Below are 25,984 nucleotides of genomic sequence, written 5' to 3'. Positions count from 1 at the left end.
ACCCTGTCATTCCCAGTCACTCCCAGTTTCACCATACTTCCAGCATGGCCCCACTGGTTCCCAGTTCCCCCCTGAATACTTGCAGTCACTCCCAGTATGATCCCAGTCACTTACAGTCACCCCCAGGATGGTTCCAGTATGGCCCTGGTCACTCCCACTAGGACCCAGTCACTCCCAGTTGGATCCCAGTTGCCCTCAAGGTGGTCCCAGTTGCTCCCAGTATGATCCCACTGTGAGTCCAGTCACCCTCAGTACAATCCCAGTAACTTGCAGACACTTCCAGTACGAATCCAGTTTAATCCCAGTCACTCCCAGTATGACCCCAGTCACACTCACTGTGTCCCCAATTTCTCCCAGCATTGGCCAAGCTCTCCAACTGTGATCCCAGTATGATCCCAGTACTCCCCAGCATGGTCCCAGTTGCTCCCAGTTTCTCCCAGTGTGATCCCAGTTGCTCTACGTTGTCTCTAGGATTGACCCAGTCACTCCCTGTAAGATCCCAGTCTGATCCCAGTATGAGCCCAGCAGGGGCCCAGCTGCTCCCAGGATGATCCCAGTTGCCCCCAGCGTGGTTCCAGTTGCTCCCATTCACCCCTATTATGGTTCCACTCACTCCCAAACACTCCCAGTATATCCCAGTTGCCCCCAACATGCTCCCAGTTGCTCCCAGTATGATCCCAGTTGCCCCAGTTCTGGTCCCGCTGGCTCCAGTCCAGGTCTGGGTGTATCCCGGTGTCCCCCCTGTCCCCCCACCCCGCTCTCACCCCCTTTTCTCTCCCCACAGAGCTCCTGAGCCGCCGGCGGCCGCAGCCCCTCCCCGTGGCCTCGGGCCCAGCCGGGACCCCCCAGTCCAGCCCCACCTGCACTTTGGGGGGTCGTGTGTCCTCCCCGGCCCTGCTTTTGTTCACACCCCAGCCGGCTGCTCCCAGTGTTCCCAGTAAAGCTTCCCAGTTCTCTGCAGTCCCGGTTTTTGGGGGGGCAGTGAGGGGGCTCTGAAAATCCCAGGAATGGGGGGTTTGGGCACTTCCAGACCCACAAAATCCTTTGAACAGGACTTTTGGGGACATTCAGACCCCAAAAATCTTGGGAACATGGGGGCTTTCCTAGAACCCAGAAGTTACAGGAACATCGTGGTTGGGGCTCTCCCTGACCCCAAAATATTGGAAAAGAGGGGCTTGGACACTCCTAGACCATAAAACTCATGGGAATAGGGGGTTGGGGCACTCCCAGACCCTACAAATCCCCGAGAAAGTTGGCTTGGGCACATCCAGAGCCCAAAATATTGGAAAAGAGGGGACTGGACACTCCCAGACCCTAAAAGTCCCAGGCAGAGTGGGATTTGGGAAGCGTCACACCCCCAGAATCCCAGGAACTGGAGGTTTTTGGGCACTCGGGGCCGCCCAGAACTTCATTCCCACGTACCCAGGCCAACCCAAACGCCAACCCCAGGAATCCGGGAACTCCCAGAACCCACCTTGGACCCCCCAAAACCCGGGCAGGGTCAGCAGCAGCAGCCAATGGGAGCGAGCGCTGTTGGTGCGTCATCAGCTGCCGGGCAGACCCGTCCGGAACGGAGCCCTCCCCGAGTTCAGCCAGTCAGAGAACGCCCTCAACTCATTTTGGGGACCCGTGGGAGCTGCGGGAGCCCTGGCTGGGCATTTTTGGTGGGCCCTGAGCTCCCCCCCTCCGCCGCAGCCCACGGACCCCCCGAACCCCCCAGCCCCGGGGCTGCCGCGGGGGCCCCCAACGGCCCTCAGCCAATCCCAAAGCGCCCACGCCGCCCGCGCCCAATCCCAGCGCGCCACGCTGATGACTCATCAGTCGCCGGGAAGACGCCTCGAAAAAAGGGCCCCAACTGCGCCCTCAGCCAAGCCCAGCGCGCCCCAAACCCCCCAAAACGGCGCCGCCCGGCTGTTTTGGGGCTGTCAGCAGCTGTCCGGCGCTGGGCATGGAGCGTGTGCGGGGAGCTGGGGCCGTGCTGGCGGTGCTGGTGGTGCTGGGAGCCCCCCCGGCTGCGGGCGAGGAGCTGTCGGGTGAGCGGGGGGGGGCGGGCAGGGGGGTCGGGTGGGAAAGGGGGGGAAAGAGGGGAGAAAAGAGGGGGTGGGAGCCCCAAAAGTGGGAGGGAGGGGGGTTGGAAGGCTCGGAGTGAGTGGGAGGGGGGTGAGAGCCCCAAAGTGAGTGCGGGGGGATCTGGGGATTGTGGGGCCGGTGGGAAAGGGGTGGGAGAGGGGGGCAAAGGGGTGTGGGAGAGCAGGCAGAGGGGTGCCCTGGGGGTCCCTGGGTGTCCCTTGAGCCCTGGAGTGGTTCCCTGGGGCTCTGGGGGGGTCGGATGTGCAGTGGGGGGGTCCCCAACCCCTCTGTCCATCCGTGGGGGGCTGATGGGGGGTTTCCCCCCAGCCAAGAGCCGGTGCTGGGGCGTCCATGGGGCAGAGGGGGGTGGGAAAGGGGGGTCCGGGGTGGCTCCCTGAGCTCCCACCGTGCTGTGGGGGGCTGGGGGATGATGGGGGGGAACGGGGCACCCCCTACCCCGTGTCCTGCACACACAGGGGTGTTCCAGTTGTTGTCTCCGAGCGAGTGTCACTTCATCAACGGCACCGAGCGGGTGAGGCTCGTGGACAGGTACATCTACAACCGGGAGCAGCTCCTGCACTTCGACAGTGATGTGGGGGTCTATGTGGGGGACACCCCGTTTGGGGAGATCCAGGCCAGGTACTTCAACAGCAACCCAGAAATCATTGAGCGTAAACGGGCTGAGGTGGACACGTTCTGCCGGCACAACTACGAGGTGTACACTCCACCTGCTATGGAGAGGAGAGGTGAGCCTGGGGCACAGCGGGTCCCCTGGGCCCTCCCCCGGGAATGACCCTGGAGCCCCTCAAACCCTCACTGGGAATCACCCCAGACCCCACAGCCCTCCCTGTGCCCATCCCCTTGCCTTTTCCCCACTCCCAGTTCCTCCCAGTCCGTCCCAGTGTCTCCCAGTCCTTCCAATGCTCCCTAGTCACTCCCAGTCCATTCCAGTTATTCAGAGTCCATCCCAGTCCATCCCAGTCTCTCCCAGTGCCCCCCCCGCGTCTCCACCCCGCTGGGGCCACCGAGCTCCCGCCCCTCAGCCAATCCCAGCGCGTCTCTGTGATGACGCTCCAGTTGCCAGGCAGACCCAAACCAAAGACTTCCCTCCCCAGGACTCAGCCTCCCAGTCCCGAGCGCTCCTTCCCAGTCCACACCAGTCACTCCCAGTCTTTCCCAGTCACTCCCAGTCCCTCTCACTCCACTCCCAGACCCTCTCACTCCATTTCCAGTCGTTCTCACTTCACTCTCACATCTCCCAACTCTCTCCCCAGTGCCCCCCCAGCCCAGCCCCTTCTCCCCCAGTCTATTCCCAGTCCCTCCCACTGCCATCCCAGTCCCTCCCACTGCCATCCCAGTCCCTCCCACTGCCATTCAAATCCCTACCAATGTCCTCCAAGCCCTCTGCCCTTCCCCCCAGTGCCCCCCAACTCAGCCCAGTGTCTCCCCCGTCCCTCCCAGTGCCCCCCAGTGTGTCCATCTCGCTGGTGCCGTCGAGCTCCCAGCCCGGCCCCGGCCGCCTGCTCTGCTCCGTGATGGATTTCTACCCTGCGCCGGTGCAGGTGAGGTGGTTCCAGGATGGGCAGGAGCTGCCGGAGCACGTGGTGGCCACCGACGTGGTCCCCACCGGGGACTGGACCTACCAGGTGCTGGTGCTGCTGGAAATCCCCCCCCGGCGTGGGGTCACCTACAGCTGCCAGGTGGAGCACGTCAGCCTGGAGCACCCCCTCAGCCGGCACTGGGGTACGGCCCGGCCCCCCCAGCACCGGGGGCACACTGGCAGCGGTGCCGGGGGTGAAGGGGGCAACTGGGGGCGACTGGGAGGGAGTCTGGTGGGTGCTGGGGGTGATGGGAAGGGGGTTGGAGGGTCCTAAAGGGGCCAGGAGAGGCTGGGTGGGATCCCTGCAGGGGCTGGGAAGGGACTGGCAGGAGGTTTCAGGGACCCCCGGGTGGACTGGGGGAGAGCGGGCTGGGCTCTGTGGGGTGCCGGGGGGTGCGTGGGAGGAGGTTTTGGGGGTGCTGACCCCCCCGGCTCCCCCCAGAGATGCCACCGGACACCGTCCACAGCAAGATCCTGGTGGGGGTCGGGGGCTTCGTCTTGGGCTTGGTCTTCCTGGCGCTGGGGCTCGGCTTCTACCTGCGGGAGAAGGTAAAGGGGGGTCCCCAAATGGGGGTTGTGTCCCCCCCCTTGCTCTCCCACAGCCTCTGTGCCCCCCCAGCCCCTTTGCTCTCACCCCCTTTTCTCTCCCCACAGAGCTCCTGAGCCGCCGGCGGCCGCAGCCCCTCCCCGTGGCCTCGGGCCCAACCGGGACCCCCCCAAACCCTGCGCTCATTTGGGGGGGTCGCCTGTCCCCCCCTTCCCTGCATTTCTTCCCACACTAACCAGCTGTTCCCAGTGTTCCCAGTAAAGCTTCTCAGTGCTCTGCAGTCCTGGGTGTTTGGAGAGGTGGGGGGGGGTGTGCAAAAATCCCAGGAATGGGGGAGGTTGGGCACTGCAACAACTACAGAATCCTGGGAGCAGCGGGATTTTTGGCACTCCCAGACCCTAAAACTCCTGGGAACTGAGGGGTCTGGACACTCCCAGCCATTTAAAATAATGGGAACAGGGGGTTGGGCACTCCCAAACCCACAAAATCCTGGAGAAAGGTTGTTTGGACACATCCCGACCAAAACCAGTGGACAAGAGGGATTGGACACTCCCAGACTCTAAAACTCCCGGGAACATTGGGGTTTAGGCACACTAAGACCCACAAAATCCCGGGAACTCGGGGCTTTGGGAAACATCAGCCCCTCAAAATCTGGGAACAGGGTCTTTGGGCACATTCAAACCCCAAAAATTCTGAGAACAGGGGGGTTTGGGTACTCCCAGACTCCCAAAATCCCAGCAACAGGGGGTTACTGGACACCCGCGGACACCCAGAACCTCATTCCTACGTATCCAGGGCACCCCAAACCCCATCCCCAGCAATCCGGGAACCCCCAAAACCCACCTCGGACCTCCCAAGGCCCGGGCGGGGTCAGCAGCAGCAGTAGCCAATGGGAGCGAGCGCTGTTTTTTCGTCATCAGTTGCCGGGTAGACGAGTCCCGAGCTGAGCCCCGATCGGACTCAGCCAATCAGAGACCGCCCTGAGCTCGTTTTTTGGTCAACGGGGGCACTCCCAGACCCCCCAAATCCTGGAGAAAGGTGGGTTTGGACACATCCAGACCCTAAAAATCCTTGGAACGGGGGTTTTGGAAGTTCCCAGCCCCCCAAGAAACCAAGGGACAGGGGAGTTGGGAGCAATCAGACACTAAAAATTTTGAGAACATGGGGGTGTGGGCTCTCCTAGACCCTAAAAATCCCAGGAATATGGGGTTTAGGGCACTCCCAGAGCCCAAAATATTGGAAAAGAGGGGCTTGGACACTCCCAGACTCCTTCAAAATTCTGGGAACCAAGGGGGTTGGGCACTCTCAGACCCACAAAATCCTGTGTACAGGGGGGTTTGGGCACCTTCAGACCCCCAAAATCTTGGAAAAAGATGGTTTGGGCACATCCAGAGGCAAAAAATCGTGGGAAAAGGGGGGTTTGGGACATGTCAGTGCCCTAAAAACCCAGGAACACAGGGGTTGGGGCACTCCCAGACCCCCAAAACCATGGAAAAATGGGGTTTGGGCACTCCCAGACACTAAAAGTCCTGGGAACAAGATGGTTGGGCACTCCCAGACCCCCAAAATCCCGGGAACAGGGGGGTTGGGACAAACCCAGACCCCAAAAATCCCGGAAAAGGGAAGTTGAGCTGCACCCAGACGCCCAAAACCGCAGGAACGGGAGGGTGTGGGCACACCCAGGTGCCCAAAATCCCCGGAAAACGAGGATTTCTCACCCCCTTCTTCCCCATCACCGCATTCCCACCTATCCAGGTCACCTCAAAACCCATTCCTAAAAATCCGGGACCCCCCAAAAACCCACCTTGGACCCCCAAAATCCCGGGAACAGGGGGGTTGGGGCTCTCCCAGACCTTAAAAATCATGGGAAAAGGTGGTTTGGGCACATCCAGAGCACAAAAATCTTAGGAACGAGGGGTCGGGGCACTCCCAGAGCCCAAAATATTGGAAAAGAGGGGCTTGGACAGTCCCAGACTCCATCAAAATCCTGGGAACGGAGGGGGTTTGGGCACCTTCAGACCCTCAAAATTTTGGGAACAGGGGGGTTAGGACACTCCCAGACCCCAAAACATTGGAAAAGAGGGCTTTGGACACTCCCAGACCCTAAAACTCCTGGGAACAGGGGGGTTTTGGCATTCCCAGAGCCATGGAATTGTGGGAACAGAGGGGTTTGGGCAACGCCAGACCCACGGGATTTAAGGAACAGAGGGGTTTGGGCACCCCCAGACCCCAAAACATTGGTAAAGAGAGGTTTGGACACTCCCAGACCCTAAAACTCCTGGGAACAGGGGGGTTTGGGCACTCACAGACTCCCAAAATCCCGGGAACAAGGGGTTATTGGACACCAACACCCACCCAGAACCCCATTCCAACGCATCCAGATCACCTTAAATGCCATCTCCAGGAATCTGGGACCCCCCAAAACCCACCTTGGACCCTCCCGAACCCCCCAGCCCCGGGGCTGCCGCGGGGGCCCCCAACGGCCCTCAGCCAATCCCAAAGCGCCCACGCCGCCCGCGCCCAATCCCAGCGCGCCGCGCTGATGACTCATCAGTCGCCGGGAAGACGCCTCGAAAAAAAGGGCCCCAACTGCGCCCTCAGCCAAGCCCAGCGCGCCCCAAACCCCCCAAAACGGCGCCGCCCGGCTGGTTTGGGGCTGTCAGCAGCTGTCCGGCGCTGGGCATGGAGCGTGTGCGGGGAGCTGGGGCCGTGCTGGCGGTGCTGGTGGTGCTGGGAGCCCCCCCGGCTGCGGGCGAGGAGCTGTCGGGTGAGCGGGGGGGGCGGGCAGGGGGGTCGGGTGGGAAAGGGGGGGAAAGAGGGGAGAAAAGAGGGGGTGGGAGCCCCAAAAGTGGGAGGGAGGGGGGTTGGAAGGCCCGGAGTGAGTGGGAGGGGGTTCGGAGCCCCAAAGTGAGGTTGGGGGGTTCTGGAAATTGTGGGGCCGGTGGGAAAGGGGTGGGAGAGGGGGGAAAGGGGAGTGTGGGAGCAGGCAGAGGGGTTCCCTGGGGGTGCCTGGGTGTCCCTTGAGCCCTGGAGCGGTTCCCTGGGGCTCTGGAGTGGTTGGATCCGCACTGGGGGGGTCCCTAACCCCCCTGTCCATCCCCGGGGGGCTGATGGGGGGGTTTCCCCCCAGCCAAGAGCCGGTGCTGGGGTGTCCGTGGGGCAGAGGGGGGTTGGGAAAGGGGGGTCCGGGGTGACCCCCTGAGCTCCCACCCTGCTGTGGGGGGCTGGGGGATGATGGGGAGTAAGGGGCACCCCCTGACCCGTGTCCTGCACACACAGGGGTGTTCCAGGACATGGTGAAATCTGAGTGTCACTTCATCAACGGCACCGAGCGGGTGAGGTTCGTACACAGGTACATCTACAACCGGCAGCAGCAAGTGCACTTCGACAGCGATGTGGGGATCTTTGTGGGTGACACTCCATTTGGAGAGTACCAGGCCAGGAACTGGAATAGCCAACAGGAAAGGCTGGAGTACTATCGGTCTCTGGTGGACAGGGTCTGCCTGCCCAGCTACGAGGGGTACGGCCCGTTCAGTGTGGAGAGGAGAGGTGAGTGTGGGGCAGAGCGGGTCCCCTCGGCCCCTGCCCCGGGAATGACCCTGGAGCCCCTCAAACCCTCTCTGGGAATCACTCCAGACCCCTCAGCCCTCCCTGTGCCCGTCCCGTGGCATTTTGCCCCTCCCAGTTCTTCCCAGTCCATCCCAGTCTCTCCCAGTGAGGCCCAGTCCATCTGAATCCATTCCAGTTTTTCAGTGTCCATCCCAATCCATCCCAGTCCATCCCAGTCTCTCCCAGTGCCCCCCCCGCGTCTCCACCCCGCTGGGGCCACCGAGCTCCCGCCCCTCAGCCAATCCCAGCGCGTCTCTGTGATGACGCTCCAGTTGCCAGGCAGACCCAAACCAAAGACTTCCCTCCCCAGGACTCAGCCTCCCAGTCCCGAGCGCTCCTTCCCAGTCCACACCAGTCACTCCCAGACCCTCTCCCTCCACTCCCAGACCCTCTCAGTCCATTCCCAGTCGTTCTCACTTCACTCCCACATCTCCCAACTCTCTCCCCAGTGCCCCCCCAGCCCAGCCTCTTCTCCCCCACTCGATTCCCACTCCCTCCCACTGCCATCCCAGTCCCTCCCACTGCCATCCCACTCCCTCCTAACGCCCTCCAAGCCCTCTGCCCTCCCTCCCAGTGCCCCCCAGCTCAGCCCAGTGTCTCCCCCGTCCCTCCCAGTGCCCCCCAGTGTGTCCATCTCGCTGGTGCCGTCGAGCTCCCAGCCCGGCCCCGGCCGCCTGCTCTGCTCCGTGATGGATTTCTACCCTGCGCCGGTGCAGGTGAGGTGGTTCCAGGATGGGCAGGAGCTGCCGGAGCACGTGGTGGCCACCGACGTGGTCCCCACCGGGGACTGGAGCTACCAGGTGCTGGTGCTGCTGGAAATCCCCCCCCGGCGCGGGGTCACCTACAGCTGCCAGGTGGAGCACGTCAGCCTGGAGCACCCCCTCAGCCGGCACTGGGGTACGGCCCGGCCCCCCCAGCCCCGGGGGCACACTGGCAGGGGGGCTGGGGGCTCAGGGGGACAATGGGGGCAATTGGGAGGGAGACTGGGGGGGAATAGGAAGGGCTCGAGGGTGGTGGAGAGGCTGAGAAGGAGGTTGGTGGGTGTTGGGAGGGCTTGAGAGGGGCTTTGGGGAATCCTGGGAGCAGCTGGGAGGGAGTTTGGGGGAGCCTGGGCGGGACAGGAGGGAGGCTGGGGGGGCTTGTCATGACTGGAAGGGGATCTGAGAAGTGGTGGGGGGTCTGGGAAGGGACTAGAAGGGGTTCTGGGGTGTCCTCGGCGTGATGGGAGGGGGTTTGGAGGGTCCTAAAGGGGCTGGGAGGGGCTTTGTGGAATCCCCAAAGGGGCTGGGAAGGGACTGGCAGGAGGTCTCAGGTGGTACTGGGTGGGCTGGGAGAGACTAGGATGGGGTTTGTGGAGTCCTGGGTGGTGTCTGGGAGGTTTTAGGGGTGCTGACCCCCCCGGTTCCCCCCAGAGATGCCACCGGACACCGTCCGCAGCAAGATCCTGGTGGGGGTCGGGGGCTTCGTCTTTGGCTTGGTCTTCCTGGCGCTGGGGCTCGGCTTCTACCTGCGGGAGAAGGTAAAGGGGGGTCCCCGGGGGTCGTGTCCCCCTTTCCCAGAGCTTGCGTGCCCCCCCCTGCCCCCCCACCCCGCTCTCACCCCCTTTTCTCTCCCCACAGAGCTCCTGAGCCGCCGGCGGCCGCAGCCCCTCCCCGTGGCCTCGGACCCAGCCGGGACCCCCCAGTCCAGCCCCACACTGAATTTGGGGGGTCGTGTGTCCCCCCTGTTGCTGCTGTATTTTGGTGCTGAAAAATTCTCCGGAGCAGTTAATTAGGGGTGAGATAAGAAAGGGTTTATTTACCAAGGCTAAGATGTTACAAGACCCGCGCAGGCCGTGCCTGAGAGGTTACGTTTTATAACACCATCCATCCAATCCCAGATGTGCCCACCCTGTGGCCTTTACTCTGGTCCGCCCTGGGTCGACCCCCTTAAAATGAGTCTGGGGTGTATTTCGGGACCCCCCATTCATCCCATCTTCACCATCACCAGAGCACAAAGGGTACATAGTTACCTAATTCTTGACCGTATTCTGTGGTTTAGGCCTTGATATGCTGTTCTGCCAACAATCTAGGCCTTGCCTTGACAAAAGACTAAACATTTCTATTGGATTTGGGGCTATGAGTGATATCGGGAGGATAGAATGGGGGAAGAGGGTTAAGGAATGTATGAACAAGGGTGCTAGAGAGAGGGAAAGGAACAAGGGACAAAAAGGGGGAGGGGAGGTTGCTGCTTTTAAAATCTACTTCCACTACTTATAAAACTTACAAGTCTTACAAATATTAGAAAAATAAAAAAACATTAGGGGCTTAAGGCATCAGTCCCCCCTTAGAGACTGGACAAAACCCAAAGGTCTTGTCCAATCTCTACTACCTACACCTACAACAACTATAAAACGGTGCATGCAGTGAGCTATTACACTAACACTAAGTATATACAATACTAAAATAAACAGTTGTTTCATCCATGTCCAGTTCGGTAACCATGAGGTGAGTTTGTTGAAGACATCTCCTAAACCTAGGGAGACATCATCCAGAGATATTTGGTGTAAGATTTTAGTTTGATTTTGAATTGCGGCCAAATCATTATTAATTCTACCAGTCTGGTCTATGTAAGAGCAGCAGCTGGTATTGATGACTTTACACACGCCTCCCTGTGAGGCTAGCAAAAAATTGAGGGCCATTCTGTTTTGTATTACTACATGAGACAAGCTCTGGAATTGTTCTTTCAGGGTTTCAATTGCATCCAGAGTGTGATCTTGTATGTTTTCCATAACAGCCGAAATATTTACAATTGCCTTTTCCAATTCACTCACTCCTAGAGATGGGATTAAAGCTCTGATTATGCTATGGAAAATCGTAGGGCGCTCAATGAGGGGATTGCTAGTTCTTTTCACTCTTTTTGGATAGGGTCTTTCCCATTCCTGTTCATCAATTGGGTCGAGAATTGTTATATTTGGAATCACTGCCCCCAGGGCACAGGCCCAATCTTTATCAAGGGGCAAAACTTTCCAGGCCTCCTTTTCACAAATCCAATACCATCCTGAACCCTGGGGAGGAATTAATCTCAAAGGGAACTGTGCCATCCCTGCAACAATTTCTGGGTTTATTTCTTCTTTTGAATTGTTTTTATCACAGTAGGGGGGAAGAATGATTTTTCCTGTAGCGTTTATGATCATACAGGGAACAACATCCTGATTAGAAATTACATTACTTAGGGCCACCGGGTAATAGGCCTCTGTAACAGGCTTCCAGGTCCCTGGGAAATTCATCATGGACTTACCGAAGTTTGTCTCATTTAGTAAAATGCCAATTAGGGGCCACTCACTATTCTCATCATCAATTGCTGGTACTTGAGTACAAATCCAGCATTCCGTTTTTCGGAGAATTTTAGATCCGTTTTGGACTAGGGCCACATGCAATTTTTGGTCCCAAACTCGGTTCATAGTTACCGGTTGCACGAACAGAATGCACAGAACAAGCAGTCTATTCCACATCCTCGTCGTCGGTGCCTGGTTCTGTCTGGTTGGTTGTTCCAGGAGCTGATGCTCTCTTGACTCTGGAATAGTGGAACCAGGGTTCTCTGCCAGCAACTTTGACGGAGGTGAGGGAAGTCAGCAGGACTTGGTATGGTCCTCTCCACTTGGCTCTCAAGGGGCCACTGTTCCACCACTTGACGTAGACCCAGTCTCCTGGCTGGAATGGGTGAGCAGGGGTGTCCAGTCCTATGGGTCTGGATAGCTCGATGACCTTCTGCAGCTTCTGCAAAGTAGAGCCTAAAGCAATCAAATATTTTTGTAAATCGGCTCTCCCTCTCAAGTGTACATCCCCTGGTACGTGTGGTGCCTGATATGGTCTTCCATATAATATTTCATAGGGGTTATGTTATCCCTCCGCCTCGGCTGGATACGAATTCTCAGCAGAGCTAGTGGCAAAGCCTGAACCCAGGACATAGATGTTTCCTGACAAATTTTACTAATTTGCATTTTCAAGGTGCCATTCATTCGTTCAACTTTGCCACTGGCCTGAGGTCTGTAGGGGGTATGTAGGTCCCAGACAATTCCCAGGATGCAGCATACTTCTTTTACTACTGTCGCAATAAAATGTGTTCCTCTATCTGATGCCATTCCTAGAGGAACCCCAAACCTTGGAATTATGTGGTTTAGTAAAGCTTTTACCACTTCCCTTGCTGTGTTAGTGCGACAGGGGTATGCTTCAGGCCATCCACTGAAAGTGTCAACCAGTACAAGGATGTATTTGTACCCCCCCCATGGTGGTAACTCAGCAAAATCTATTTGCCAGTAATCTCCGGGTTGGTCTCCAGCTTTGGTTACCCCTAGTACCACTCTCTTTGATGTATCTGGATTGTTTCGTTTGCAGATTTCACACTTACCTACTGTAGACTGCACAGCTTCAGTCATATTTGTTCCTATTACTGTTTTCTTTAGATGTTTCAGGAGGTTTTCCGTTCCCCAATGGGTAGCCTCATGTTCCTGTTGAGCTATTTCCCTGAGGAGTGGTGGTGGGACTACAACCTGTCCAGTAGGGGTAACACCCACCCCCCTTCTTTGATTTCAGCTTTCAGTGATCTAATTAGCTGATTGTCTCTCTCATCATACTTAGGGGTGTGTTTTGTCAAATCAATTTCTTTTTGTGGCACTACTGCCAAGATGCCTTTTTCTGCAGCCCCTTTTGCTGCTCGATCAGCAAACTGATTTCCCAACTCGGGAATTGTTTTCCCCTTCTGGTGGGCCCTACAATGCATAATAACTACCTCCTCTGGTTTCCAAATACTCTGCAGGAGTGCATGGATTTGGTCTGCATGCTTGACTCCACTGCCTTGGGCTGTCAGTAGTCCTCTCTCCTTCCAGATGGCTCCGTGGGCATGTACAACACTAAATGCATATTTTGAGTCAGTCCAGATATTTACCTTCTTTCCTTCACTCAGTTCCAAGGCTCTTGTCAGTGCGATTAATTCTGCTTTTTGGGATGACACATCTGCTGACAAGGCTTTTGCCTCGATCACTTCGTCTCTGGTTGTCACTGCATACCCTGTGAAGCGTTTACCATCCCGCATGAAGCTGTTTCTGTCCGTATACAGTTCCCAGTCTGCGTTTTCCAGGGGCTCATCCTTCAGGTCTGGTCTGCTGGAGTGAGTCTCCTCTATAGTCTGCAAACAGTCATGCTCGGGGACACTGTCAGTTAGTGTTGAAGACAGAAACATAGCTGGATTTACAATAGACGTTGTTTTTAGGGTAACATCGTCCTGTTCCAGCAACACAACCTGGTACTTAAGCATTCTGCTGGGGGACAGCCAGTGGCCTCCCTTTTGCTCAAGCACGGCTTGAACTGCATGGGGCACATACACAGTGATGTGCTGCCCAAGGGTGAGCTTCCAGGCCTCTTCAATCAGGATAACAGTTGCTGCGACAGCTCGCAGGCACCCCGGCCACCCTTGGCTAACACTGTCCAGCTGTTTGGAGAAATAAGCCACAGCTCTTTGTTGGCTTCCCAGAGTTTGTGATAATACCCCCAGAGCAACATTTAACTGCTCATGTGTGAACAGTTCAAATGGTTTAGTCAAATCTGGTAGTCCTAGTGCTGGAGCTGACATCAAGGACTGTTTCAGTGGTTTGAACACATCTCTGGTCTCATCTGTCCATGTTACAACTCCCTCTTTGGCCGTTTTCAGGGCTTCATACAGAGGTTTGACTAGCAACCCATAGTTAGCTATCCACAGCCGACACCATCCTACCATTCCCAGGAAAGCCTGCCTCTCCCGTACAGTGTGGGGCTCTGGGGGACGGCAAATGGCCTCTTGTCGGTCTGTACTGAGTCGCCGATGCCCACGATAGATCTCAAGTCCCAGGTAGATGACTATCTCCTTGGCTATCTGTGCCTTCTCTCTCGAGACCCGATACCCACTTAGCCCCAAAAAGTTCAAGAGACTTACAGTGAGCTCGATGCATTGGTCCCGGCTTTTGGCTGCAATTAAGATGTCGTCAGCATACTTCAGGACAACTCCTTCTTGCTGCTGTCTTCTCCAGTCCTCCAGTTCCTTTGCCAACTGATTTCCGAAAGGCGTTGGACTGTTCTTAAAGCCTTGTGGAAGAACTCTCCAGGTTAGTTGCGTTTTTCTCCCTGTCTCAGGATTTTCCCACTCAAAGGCAAAAATCTCCTGGCTGTCTTTGTGTACAGGAATGCAGAAAAAGGCATCTTTAAGGTCGAATACAGTAAACCATCCTAAATCCTCTGTCAATGTGTTTAACAGTGTATAGGGGTTGGCTACCACTGGGTAAATGTCCTCAGTTATTCTATTGATGGCCCTAAGATCTTGGACTAGCCGATAGCTTTTGCCATCAGCCCTTTTCACGGGTAGAATGGGGGTATTAAATCTGGATTCACATTCTACTAGTAAACCAAATTTAAGGAACTTTTCAATTATAGGTGCTAGGCCTTTTCGGCTTTCTAATTTCAAAGGATATTGTTTCTGCCTTACCGGGGCTGCTCCTGGCCTGAGTGCGATGCTTACTGGTTCAGCTTGCTTTGATTTCCCAGGGTACTCGCTGGCCCAGACTAAAGGCATGACAGCATTTTCAACTTCTGCAGGGATCTCTCCATGATTTTCCTGTATAAAGAAAGCAGCTGCCTCGATGTCTCAGTCTGAAGAGACTAGACTGTTTGCTAAAGAGGAGGAGTTATGAGGTAGACCAAACTCCTCTCTCTCTGCAATTGTAATGTCAAATTAAGGGGCTTTACTCGAGGAAAATGTGGAAAAACAGAAGAAATAACAACCCTTTATTAAGAGATATATGAATGTTGGCAAAAAAACAGTAACACAAACCAAAACAACACCAGCAACAACCACCACAACAACAAGTCCAAAAGAACACTGCTCTGTCCTTCGGCACAGCCCGAATCGTGGCCAGCAGGGGGCGCTGTGGGACCGCTGGAGCTGCAGGACCTGCAGTGCCCGGCCGTGGCCAGCAGGGGGCGCTGTGGGCCCGTCAGTCCCCGCGGGCAGAGGGGCCGCAGAGAGCGGTCCCGGGACCGCGGGGGAAGCCGAGAAGGAGATGAGGGGGGTCCTCGCCTCCGTGGGGGCGACAAGGAAGGCAGGCAGCACACTCCCACGGGAACTCACCGCTGTCTCAAGTGGCGGGGACTCACTGCAGTCTCAGGTGGTGGTGTCTCAAAAAAACTCCTCCACCTCTCCCGCGGGCAAGCAAAACTCTCCGATGAAACACAGCAGCTCCGGCGGGCGGGACAGTCAGGCAGGTCGAAGCCAGCAGGATGGGAGGTCGAACTCCCCAGAATTAACAGCCAAAAAACAAGCTAGGCTTCCAGCCCCCCTCCCCAACAAAATACCTGCCTGCACCCAGGGAGCCAGCCACAGCACTCTGCCTCTCACCTTTCCCACCAGCGCCCAGCCCCCCCCCCCCCCACCTCTCCTCTATCTCCAATGGGTCCATTACCCTAGGTTGGCTACATCTTTTGTAATGCTAATGACCTCCCTTCCCCCGCTCACTCCCTTTCTTTCCCTTGGAGTGAGGGCAGGGGAAGAAAAATTCCCCCTGATTTCCTAATCTATAACAGTCAGAATAACAATTTCATGAAATAATAAATAAGTACAATTATACAGACAAACAGTTGGTTTTAACCCACAAAACCCAAATGTCTAACCCAGCACCCTGGGGCATGAACAGAGTGGTGTTTGTTGGGCCCCCTGAGCCCAAAGTAAAGGGAGAGGGGGAAAAAACCTGTTGGTGAGAGTGGTGGTGCAGTCTGGTCAAGAGTGGTGGTTGAGGTTCGGTCGAGAGTGGTGATCTGCAGTCTGGTTGAGAGCGGTGGTCACAGTCTGATTGAAAAGTGGTGGTTGCAGTCTGGTTGAAGGGACATCGGTGACATCACAGGGACAGCAGTGACATCATAGAGACATTGGTGACATCACAGAGACAGCGGTAACATCACAGGAACAGCAGTGACATCAAAGGGACAACAGTGACATCACAATCACAAGGACAGCAGTGACATCACAGAGACATCGGTGACATCACAGGGACATCAGGGACATCACAGTCACAGCAGTGACATCACAGGCACAGCAGTGACTGTTACAACCCCCCCAGGAAAGAGGCGGGGGGGTAACTCAGGTTTTATCCATAATTCCCTTGGGGTGGATTAAAGTGAAACAACACTGAATAATCGGTGTCTGAAAACATATTGACAAGGTTTATTTGAACAATTTTGTATCAACAGGTATTGCAGCATTTTGGGGGCTGTCATATAACAAGGCCAACCTTTTGGGGGAGGAGCAAAATGCATAGGGGAGAGAAAGACAGGGTAAGAGTAAGGGAGAGCAAGAAAGAAGAAAAGATGAGAGTGGTAAAAACGTAAATAGTCACCGCCCACGGGATCCAACCATGTAAAAAGCAATGGTCTGGATCCGCAGGCGGTGGGGGGAGAAGAAGGAAAAATCCCCCCCAAACCCCCAAAGTCACCAGTCAATATCCATATCCTTTGCACCTCCCCAAGGCGGGGAGTTGTTTCCATAGGGGGGTGTCCCCCTTTTTGGCGCGGAGTTCATGTGGAGGGCGTGGTAAACTCGGCTCTTCCCGCCTTTTGGGGGCTTGACATCTTCTGCACTGGAGGAGGGGGGATGGGCCCAGCTGCCCATCAGAAAGTCAGAAGCCTGCAGAAGTCTCTTAGAATGCAGAAATCATTAACTGTTCCAGTCTCTGACACTCCCCCAGACCAGCGCTCGTGGGGAGATCTCTGCTCTCAACCTCCAGCAGTGACCTTGGGGGGTCCCCAGCCAAGGCAGGAATCTCCACACACCCCCAAGAAGGGTTCTGTTGGAAGAACCTGCCCCTGGGAAAGGGGACTGACCCTTTCTGGTAGAAACCCATGGACTGACAGTCCTTGGACTCCAGGGGTTCCCTCACCATCAGGGGCTTCATTTGGGGTGAAACCAGTCTGGGGTCCAACATCTCCTGCCTTGGCCTGGCCCCCTCTCAGCTCAGCACTGACCCCTTTGCAAATGGGGCATTGTCTTGGTGCCATTGCAGGGGGATGTCCTGCCCCAGTGTCCCAGTGTTCCTTTAATTCCCAGAGGCCCTGCAGTGTCCCAGTGGCCCCTTGATTCCATGACCTTCGGAAACACCTCAGGGTTCCTTTGGTTCCATGAGGCCCCCATGTCCCAAAGGCCCCTGGATTCCAGGAATTCCGCAGTGTCACAAGGTTCCTTTTTTTCCATAGGGCCCTGCAGTGTCCCAGTTGTGCCTTGATTCCAGGAGTATCCAAATTCTCCCGGGGTTCCTTTGGTTTCAGGAGGTTCCGCAGTGGCCCAGCGGCCCCTTCATTCCAGGCAGGCCCAGGGAGACGAAGCCAAAGACGGAGCCCCGACCCCGTCAGCATCTTGGGGGGCGGGGGGGCAGGACCTGAGAAATGGTTGGGATGGACTGGGATGGACTGGGATGGACTGGGACACCAGGATACACCGGGACCAGGACTGGGACCCAGCAGGACCCCCCGGGAGCAGGATCTGAGCACACTGGGACCCTCCAGGACCAGAACTGGGGCAACAGGGATCATACTGGGAGCAACTGGGACCACACTGAGGGCTACTGGGAGCAACTGGAGGCCACATAGGATATAGTGGGAGTGCTTTGGAGTCACTGGGATCCTACTGGTGGAAACTGAAATGTTACTGGGGCATCTGGGAGTGACTGGGAAGGACTATGAGCATGCTGAGGGCTCTACTGGGATATACTGGGAGTGTCTGCAACCATGGTGGGGGTGAATGGGACCATACTGGGAGTGACTGGGACTACATGAAGGGGAATTAGGACCAGGCTGGGGGCAACTGGAAGGAACTGTGAGTGACTGGATCTACAATAGAAGCAACTGGCATTGACTGGGACTGTCAGGAGGGAGGACTAGGATCATACTTGGAGTGACTGGATCTGTGCTAGGGGCAACTGGGAGCAACTGGGACCATGATGGGGACAACTGGGATCATCCTGGGATCACGGTGGGAGAAGCTTGGCCCATGCTGGGAGCAACTGAGACCACACTGAGGGTGACTGGGGTCATCCTGGGATCATAGCAGGAGTGAGTGGGTTCATGCAGGAGGTGATTGGGATCATACTGGGAGCAACTGGGAGTGCACTGGGGATGACTGGAAGTGGTTGTGAGCAACTGGGATCATGCTGGAAGCTTCTGGGGGCAACTGGGAATGAGTGGGACCACATGGAGGAAACTGGGAGCAACTGGGAGAGACCAGGAGTGACTGGGATCATCCTGGGACTGACTGGGCGCTGAATGCGAAAAATCGGTCCGAGAAACTGCTCAGAGACTTTTTTATCTTTAAGCAGCAAGGTATTTGTTTATTCAACGTTGGGAGCAAGCCAGCTGGCGCTGGACAAACTTACTCCAAGGCTTCACACAAAATCAGCATTTTTATCCAATCTTCAGCTGGGATTAAATGCATATTCAAGTGATTACAACATCTATCGATGCATATTAATAACAGGCGGAGTAGAGGTGGAGCTCAGGCGGGGCTTGGGGCGGTGTTTCTCTTGGCCCTCAATCCTGAGGGTACTTCCACTCTTCCTCCATGGCTCTGGGGGCTTCAACTCATCTTCCTCAGCTTGACCTTCCTTCTCTTCCCATCTTCTTGACCCGCTCACTGAAGCTTGGAAAAAGCCCTGGCTCCCGGCCTATTCCTTCTATTCCAATGTCTCCCTGATCCTGCTGTCTCTCTAATTTATCCCCTCGAGGCCTAGGACATGTTCCTGTACTATTCTCTGAAGCTTTGCTCCAGTCAGTAGAACAGAACGAGCACAGATGCTCTTGGATGTTGGTAGCTTGTTAGCAGACCCCAATTTCTGAGTTAACTCTTTTGGGCCTGGCCTCCTGTTTCCCCAGGGACACAGCCCGGGCCCGGCTGTTCCCATTCCCATTCCACGGGTTTGCATTCCTGTTCCAGCTGTTCCCATCCCGTTCTAGTTGTTCCCATCCCATTCCTGGTGTTCCCATTCCCATTCCATGTGTTCCAATTCCCATTCCAGGTGTTCCATCCCATTCTAGGTGTCTCCATTCCCATTCCTATTGTCCCTCCTCCCGTTCCTGGTGTTCACATCCCACTTCTGTTTTCCCCATTCCCAGTTCTTTGTGTTCCCATTCATATTCCAGGTGTCTCCATTCCCATTCCTATTGTCCCCATTCCCATTCCAGGTGTTCCCATCCCACCTCTGTTTTCCCTATTCCCATTCCTGTTGTCTCCATTCCCTTCCAGAAGTCCCCATGCCAATTCCTGGTGTGCTCAGTCTGCTCCCAATGTTCCCATTCCCATTCCAGGTGTCCCCATTCCAATCCCAGGTGTTCCCATTCCCATTCCTGATGTCCCCAAACTGCTCCCAATGTTCCCATTCCCATTCCAGGTGTCCCCATTCCAATTCCTGGTGTCCCCAGTCTACTCCCAATGTTCCCATTCCCATTCCAGGTGTTCCCATTCCAATTCCAGGTGTTCCCATTCCCATTCCTGGTGTCCCCAACCTGCTCCCAATGTTCCCATTCCCAATTTTCCGATTCCCAGTCCAGGTGTCCCCATTCCCATTCCTGATGTCCCCATTCCCATTCCGGGTGTCCCCATTTCCATTCCAGGTGTCTCCACTCCCATTCCAGGTGTTCCCATTGCCATTCCTGGTGTCCCCATTTCCATTCCAGGTGTTCCCATTCCCATTCCAGGTGTTCCCACTCCAGGTGTCCCCATTTCCATTCCAGGTGTTCCCATTCCCATTCCAGGTGTTCCCATTCCAGGTGTCTCCACTCCAATTCCATGTGTTCCCATTTCCATTCCAGGTGTTCCCATTCCATGTGTCTCCATTCCAATTCCAGGTGTTCCCATTCCCATTCCAGGTGTTCCCATTCCAGGTGTCCCCATTTCCATTCCAGGTGTTCCCATTCCAGCTGTTCCCATTCCCATTCCTGGTGTTCCCATTCCATGTGTCTCCATTCCAATTCCAGGTGTTCCCATTTCCATTCCAGGTGTTTCCATTCTCATTCCTGGTGTCCCCATTTCCATTCCAGGTGTTCCCATTCCCATTCCTGGTGTTCCTATTCCAGGTGTTTCCATTTCCATTCCAGGTGTTCCCATTCCTTTTGTCCCCATTCCCATTCCTGGTGTCCCCATTCCCATTCCAGGTGTTCCCATTTCCATTCCAGGTGTTCCCATTCCAGGTGTCTCCATTCCAATTCCAGTTGTTCCCATTCCCATTCCTGGTGTCCCCATTTCCATTCCAGGTGTTCCCATTCCCATTCCTGGTGTTCCCACTCCAGGTGTCTCCATTTCCATTCCAGGTGTTCCCATTCCCATTCCTGGTGTTCCCATTCCAGGTGTCTCCATTCCAATTCCAGTTGTTCCCATTCCCATTCCAGGTGTTCCCATTTCCATTCCAGGTGTCCCCATTTCCATTCCAGGTGTTCCCATTCCAGGTGTCCCCATTTCCATTCCATGTGTTCCCATTCCCATTCCTGGTGTCCCCATTCCCGTTCCAGGTGTCTCCATTCCCATTCCAGGTGTTCCCATTCCCATTCCAGGTGTTCTCTCCCCATTCCACATGTCCCCATTCCCATTCCTGCTGCCCGCATTCCCATTCCTAGTGTCCCCAGTCTGCTCCCAATGTCCCCATTCCCATTCCAGGTGTTCCCATTTCCATTCCTGTTGTTCCCATCCCATTACTATTGTCCCCATCCCATTCCTGATGTCCCCATTCCCATTCCAGGCATTCTCATTCCCTTTCCAGGTGTTCCATCCCATTCTAGGTGTCACCGCTGTCATTTCCCCTGCTGGTTTACCTTTAAACCAGCACACCAGGTCTGTGCCCAACGGGGGTCCCTGTGGATCATCCAACGCGGGTCCTCCCATGGCTGATGGAGTTGGAGCAGCGGCCGAAGCTCTTCCCGCAGTCGGGGCACTCGGGGCTTCCATTACTGGTGGGTCCGTTGGTGGGAGGTCAAGGCAGAGCTGTCCCTGAAGCTCTTCCCACACTCCCCACACGTGTAGGGCCGTTCCCACTGTGGATCATCTGGTGTTGGAGCAGGTGGGAGCTCTGTTTGAAGCTCTTCCCACACTCCCCACACGTGTAGCGCTGTTCCCCAGTGTGGATGCGACGGTGGTTGCGAAGGGTGGAGCGGTCATTGAAGCTCTTCCCACATTCCTCACACATGTAGGGCCGTTCCCCACTGTGGATCATCTGGTGTCTGAGGAGGTGGGAGCTCTGCTTGAAGCTCTTCCCACACTCCTCACACATGTAGGGCCCTTCCCCACTGTGGATCATCTGGTGTCGGAGCAGGCTGGAGCTCTGATTGAAGTTCATCCCACATTCCCCACACGTGAAGGGCCGTTCCCGACTGTGGATGCGACGGTGGTTGCGGAGGGTGGAGATGTCATTGAAACTCTTCCCACACTCCCCACACGTGTAGGGTCGCTCCCCAGTGTGGACAAGCTGGTGCCTCAGGAGGTTGAATCTCTTGCTGAAGCTCTTCCCACATTCCAAACACCTGAAGGGTTTCTCCCTGCTGGGAGGCTGCTCAGGGATCACCAGCTCGCAGCTCCGCCTCAAGCTCCGGCTGCCTTCCCGGCACACGCTGGCTCTTTCCTCCTCACAGCCCCCTGGGCTGGCTTTGGAGCCCCTCCTGCGGGGGCATCTCCGGCCCTTTTCCTCCCCGCTGCCTTCCTGCGCCAGGGAGCCCTTCAAAACGGCCTCTCCCACCAGGCTCTGCCGGGGGGATTTGTCCTCCGCGCTCTCCGGCCTCACCTCGGGGCCTGGGGCAGGAACCAACAAGGACACGCAGGGGATTTGCCTCCGGCCCACAGGGAAGCCCAAGGACATCCCCCCAACTCCGGCCCCGGCAGGACGGCCACAAAAGACAGAAGACCCACCCAAAGGGGCACTGACTTCCTCCTCACCTGCCTGGGGGGCCCAAGGCATCTTCCTCTTCCTCGCAGCCTCCTCCTCCATCCGCCCAAGCTTTGGGAAGCAGAAATAATGCTGGGGGGGAAAACATGGGGTGAGCACATTGCCCTTGGGGTTCCTCCTGCCCAAGTCCAGCTCAAGGACTCACCGGGCATCTTGTGTCCGTAAAAAGCCCCAAAACACCAACATTCAGCCCAAAAACCCCTCCCAGGAGTTCCCCCTCTCTGCTCTCTGGGGTTAGGGGGGTCCCCCCTGTCTGGCCTGATGGCACTTCTGCCTGCATTGGGGGTCCCCCTTCTCTGGGCTGCCAGGGGTCCCGCGGCTCCAGGGGGTTCCCACTCTCTGGGGTCCCCTTTAGTGTTGCCAGGGCGGTCCCAGGGCTCACTTCTCCCCACTCTGCCTCCCGGGGCCGGCCGGCCCTCCTCTCTCGGCTCCCACCCTCGCAAACCTCTTGGCGCTCTCAGCTCCCACCCCGCCTCAAGGCCCCCCCTCCTCTCCACACTCCAAGGCCTTCCGCCTCTCCGGGACCCCCGCTTAAGGGGCCCGGCGCTCCCTCTCTGCTCCCCCCCCTCCAGCATTCCGGGGGTCCCCCAGCTCCGGGATCGCCCCTCTCCGCTCTCCCCACTCCGCGGCTACCGGGGTTCCCCCCCGGCTCTCACGGGGGCCCCCAAACCGCTCTCGCCCCCCCACCATTGCCCAGCCACCGCCAGGACCTTTTGGCTGCTCTTCTTTGTGCTCCCGCTCGGCTCCTCCCTCGGCTGGGCCGCCGCTTTTGGCGGGTTTCCTCCTCCGGGATCCGCCCCCTGCAGCCCTTCCCCCCCTGGACCAGCCCCCTTGGGCCCCCCTTGGGCCCCCCTTGGGCCCCCCTTGCCCAATAAGTCTGATTATACAGACAAGGAATTGATTTTAACCCACAAAACCTAAATGTATAACCCAGCACCCTGGGGCATGAACAAAGTGGTTTTCCTTGGGCCCCCCCCCCGAGTCCAAAGTAAAGGGAGAGGGGAAAAAACCTGCTGGTGGGAGAGCTGTTGCAGTCTGGTCAGAAGAGGTGATTGCAGTCCAGTTGAGGCTGGTGGTCTCAGTCTGGTTGAGAGTGGTGAGCTGCAGCCTTCCTGTGGATCCCACGAGTGGTGGAAAGGTTCTGAAACTCCAGGTTTATATATTCTCCAGTTCAGGCAGGAATGGTCAGTCGTTCCCTCAGAGCGGGGAATTCCATAAAAGGATGCTTAGTTCGTTTCCTCAGAGCGGGGAATTCCATAAAAGGATGCTCAGTTCGTTCCCTCAGAGAGGCAAATTCCATAAAAGGATATGAGGATTGTCAGAGCGGGGAATTCCATAAAAGGATATGAAGATTGCCAGAGTGGGGAATTCCATAAAAGGATATGAGGATTCTCAGAGCAGGGAATTCCATAAAAGGGTATGAGGACAGGGACACCCCCCCCACCTCGCAGCCCCCCCCCCCCCCCGACAACAGTTCCTGGGAAAATGGCATGGAAGGCCATAGAATACACACTTTTGGGCTACACCCATCCAGTGAGGAATCGGTCCCAGCTGTTCTAACTAGGACACTGTGTCCGTCATCGCTGCCATCATCATCATCATCATCGGCCTCGTGGCAGTCGGTGTCTGGAAGCTCCGATTCGGTAACTCCCGGGATGGGGGTCGGCAAGGGGCACGGATCCGCCCGGCAGCATTCCGGGGATCCTGTGCCACGGGTGCTGATCCCACTTTCTTGCCATAGGGAAGAGGGAGGGGAATGGATACGACCCCGCGCCCACCAGTGAGTCCCAGCAGCGTGTGTGGATCCAGATCCTCTGTGCAGGGATCCCAGGATGGATGCCGGGATTCCAGAGGGGAATGGGGGCCTAATGGCTAGAGCGGGATTGGAAGGGGATTGCAGCTCAGGGTAGGATTCCAGAGTGGGATCAGGTGGAATTGTGGACTGAGATCAGGGCTGGATTCTGGAGTGGGATTGGCGTGGGATGGATGGAGTGGGATTGGGGTGGGATGGACAGAGCAGGATCAGGTGGGATTCCGGAGCAGTTCCTACTCTCCCTGGGCTCCACAGCCGGCTCCATCCCTTGGGATGGGAACAGGGACATGGTGACTCCTTTCCCCGCTCTCATCCCAGCAGGAATCACAACCTGAGCGATCCCGGAGCTGGATCCACCCCTTCCCTCTCCCTGCGGAAAGGCAGGAGCTGCTGGCAGAGCTCATCCCGCTGCTCCCACCCACCCCGGCCCCCCTGCGGCTCTTCCCGATGGATAAACTTCCTGCTTTTTCCTGTGTGAAACCCAGGACCACAATTATTCCTGAGGCTTTAATTTGGGTGTGAAAATCTCCTGCTTTGGGCAAGAAATCCTGGCTCCCTCCTCCGGCATCCAGGAGTTCCTCTGTGGGAACCAGGACTGGGAATGGGGCCATGGGGGACCGGGATGGGGATAGTGGGGACAGGGATGGAGACACTGGAAGCAGTTTGGCACAGTAGGAAGTGGGAATGGGGACAGGGATGAGGACCCCAGGAACTGGAATGGGGACAGGGATGGGAATGGGGAGATGGATGGGAACCCCAGGAATTGGAATGGGGACAGGGATGGGAACCCCAGGAATGGGAATGGGGACAGGGATGGGAACGTGTCTCTCCAGGAGTTGGTTCAATACAAAGGTGGGTCCCTGGCTCGAGGCCACGGGAAGCCCCTTCTTTGGGAATGTCTGGGAACCAGGTGTTAGAGGTGTGAAAAGAGGTGTTGGAATTGTTTCCCAGTGTCCCCCCATTCCCATCTGTGTCTCCCGGGATGGGGTGGGTTGGAGCGGAGCCGCAGGCACTGGGCAGGGGCAGTGGGGGGAGGGCGGCTCTCGGGGACACCGCGGTGGCCGCGGGGAGGGCGGGGGGTCCTTTGTTCGGGGGCTTTTGGGGTTTGTCCGGGACCGGACAGAGCGGGAGCTGATTTTGGCCACCTTGTTCTCTTTTCCTGAGAGGAAGTTTTTTCCCCACGGGACACCTCGTGGAGAGTGACCGAGAGAGAGAGAGAGCCCGACCCATCTGGGAGCGAGGTGTTCTGCTTTGGGGACTGCCCTGGGAAAAGGGACTCCTTCATTGCTGGCTGCGAGCACACGGGGCTGAGAGAGCTTTGAACTGCCAGGACAGTTCCTCCCCCCCACCTGGGGATTTGGGACTTGGTTTTGTTTCTTCTGAAAGTTTTTGGTTGCACCATTTGTTGTTTATTCAGATTTTGTTAATAAAAAGCTGCTTCTTTTCCTTTTCCACACTTCCACCTGAAGTCTCTTAATTTCTAAGTTGTAATCTTGTTTAACTAAGACCCAGTGCCCTCAGGGGGAGGAGGAGGAAAGGAGACCAAGAGGTACCGTGGCCACTCAAACTGCAGAGGAACAACCTGTGCCAGTAGCAGCTGCCCCTCTACAGAAGAAATCCAAGACCAAATCAGCTCAGTTAGTGAGGGATGAAGGGGAAGCAGAGCCCTCAGAACAGGAGCAAGAGGCAGGGCCAGAGATAATCACCAGATCCCCATCCCCAGATGAGCTGTGAGAGATGTGAAAAGATTTCAGCCTCCAGCTGGGAGAGCCCCTGCTGACCTGGCTGCTCCAGTGCTGGGATATCATGGCCCAGCATATGGAACTAGGTGGGAGTGCAGCCAAGCAACTGGGATCCCTGTCCTGGGATGTTGGGATTGACCAGGGGAGTGGGAAGAGGACAGAGAGGGGATGAGAGCTGGGTACAGGCTTGGGAATTGCCAGGAGGGCTTTTGAAAGGAGCGTAGGGGAAAGGGATGTCTAAGAACAAGTCCCTCAGGAGAGGGAAGCAGAGAGGCTGAGTTTTGACCCCAGCACAAGGGTCTGCAGGGCAGAACAGAGAATATGCCCACAGAAGATTCTTGTGCGTCTTTGCAGTTCTGACAGGCACTTCTTGTCACAGCCTGTCCTCTCCATTCCAGAATGGGCCCTGGCAACCAAAGAACCAACACCCCACAAGGTCAGAATGCAGCCCAACCCGTGTGCCATGGGCCCCTTTGTGATGTCACAGCCTGTCCTCTCCATTCTGGAATAGCCCCTGGAAACCAAAGAACCAACACCTCACACCCCCACAGTGCAGCCCCACCTGTCTGCCACGGGACTCTTTGGGATGTCACGGCCTTTCCCCCAGGAAAGAAAGCCTGGAACC

The 25,984-nt window shown here is 56.6% G+C and overlaps 1 protein-coding gene across 4 annotated transcripts in view; it reads left to right on the top strand.

Moving 5' to 3' along the window:
- The first annotated feature begins 1,900 nt into the window (after nucleotides 1-1,900).
- LOC127462952 (class II histocompatibility antigen, B-L beta chain-like) overlaps nucleotides 1,901-25,984 on the top strand; it is an 82,619-nt gene continuing 58,535 nt past the window's right edge. Inside the window, exons 1-4 of one of the 4 annotated variants that reach the window (XM_051771901.1) lie at nucleotides 1,901-2,033; nucleotides 2,547-2,816; nucleotides 8,442-8,723; nucleotides 9,239-9,345. In XM_051771901.1, the coding sequence (XP_051627861.1) occupies nucleotides 1,949-2,033; nucleotides 2,547-2,816; nucleotides 8,442-8,723; nucleotides 9,239-9,345 (744 nt within the window). In that variant the 5' untranslated portion in view covers nucleotides 1,901-1,948. Of the gene's footprint in view, nucleotides 2,034-2,546; nucleotides 2,817-3,531; nucleotides 3,814-8,441; nucleotides 9,006-9,238; nucleotides 9,346-25,984 lie in introns of those variants that run through there. The other 3 variants (XM_051771899.1, XM_051771897.1, XM_051771898.1) reach the window with 3 other exon arrangements.

This window comes from Manacus candei, unplaced genomic scaffold (genome assembly GCF_025592945.1).
Source record: "Manacus candei isolate 608988 ecotype Guabito, Panama unplaced genomic scaffold, ASM2559294v1 h1tg000147l, whole genome shotgun sequence".
Classification (NCBI taxonomy): Eukaryota; Metazoa; Chordata; class Aves; order Passeriformes; family Pipridae; genus Manacus; species Manacus candei.
The sequence above is the reverse complement of the archived record's forward strand: the minus strand, read 5'-3'. Positions and strand labels throughout refer to the sequence as shown.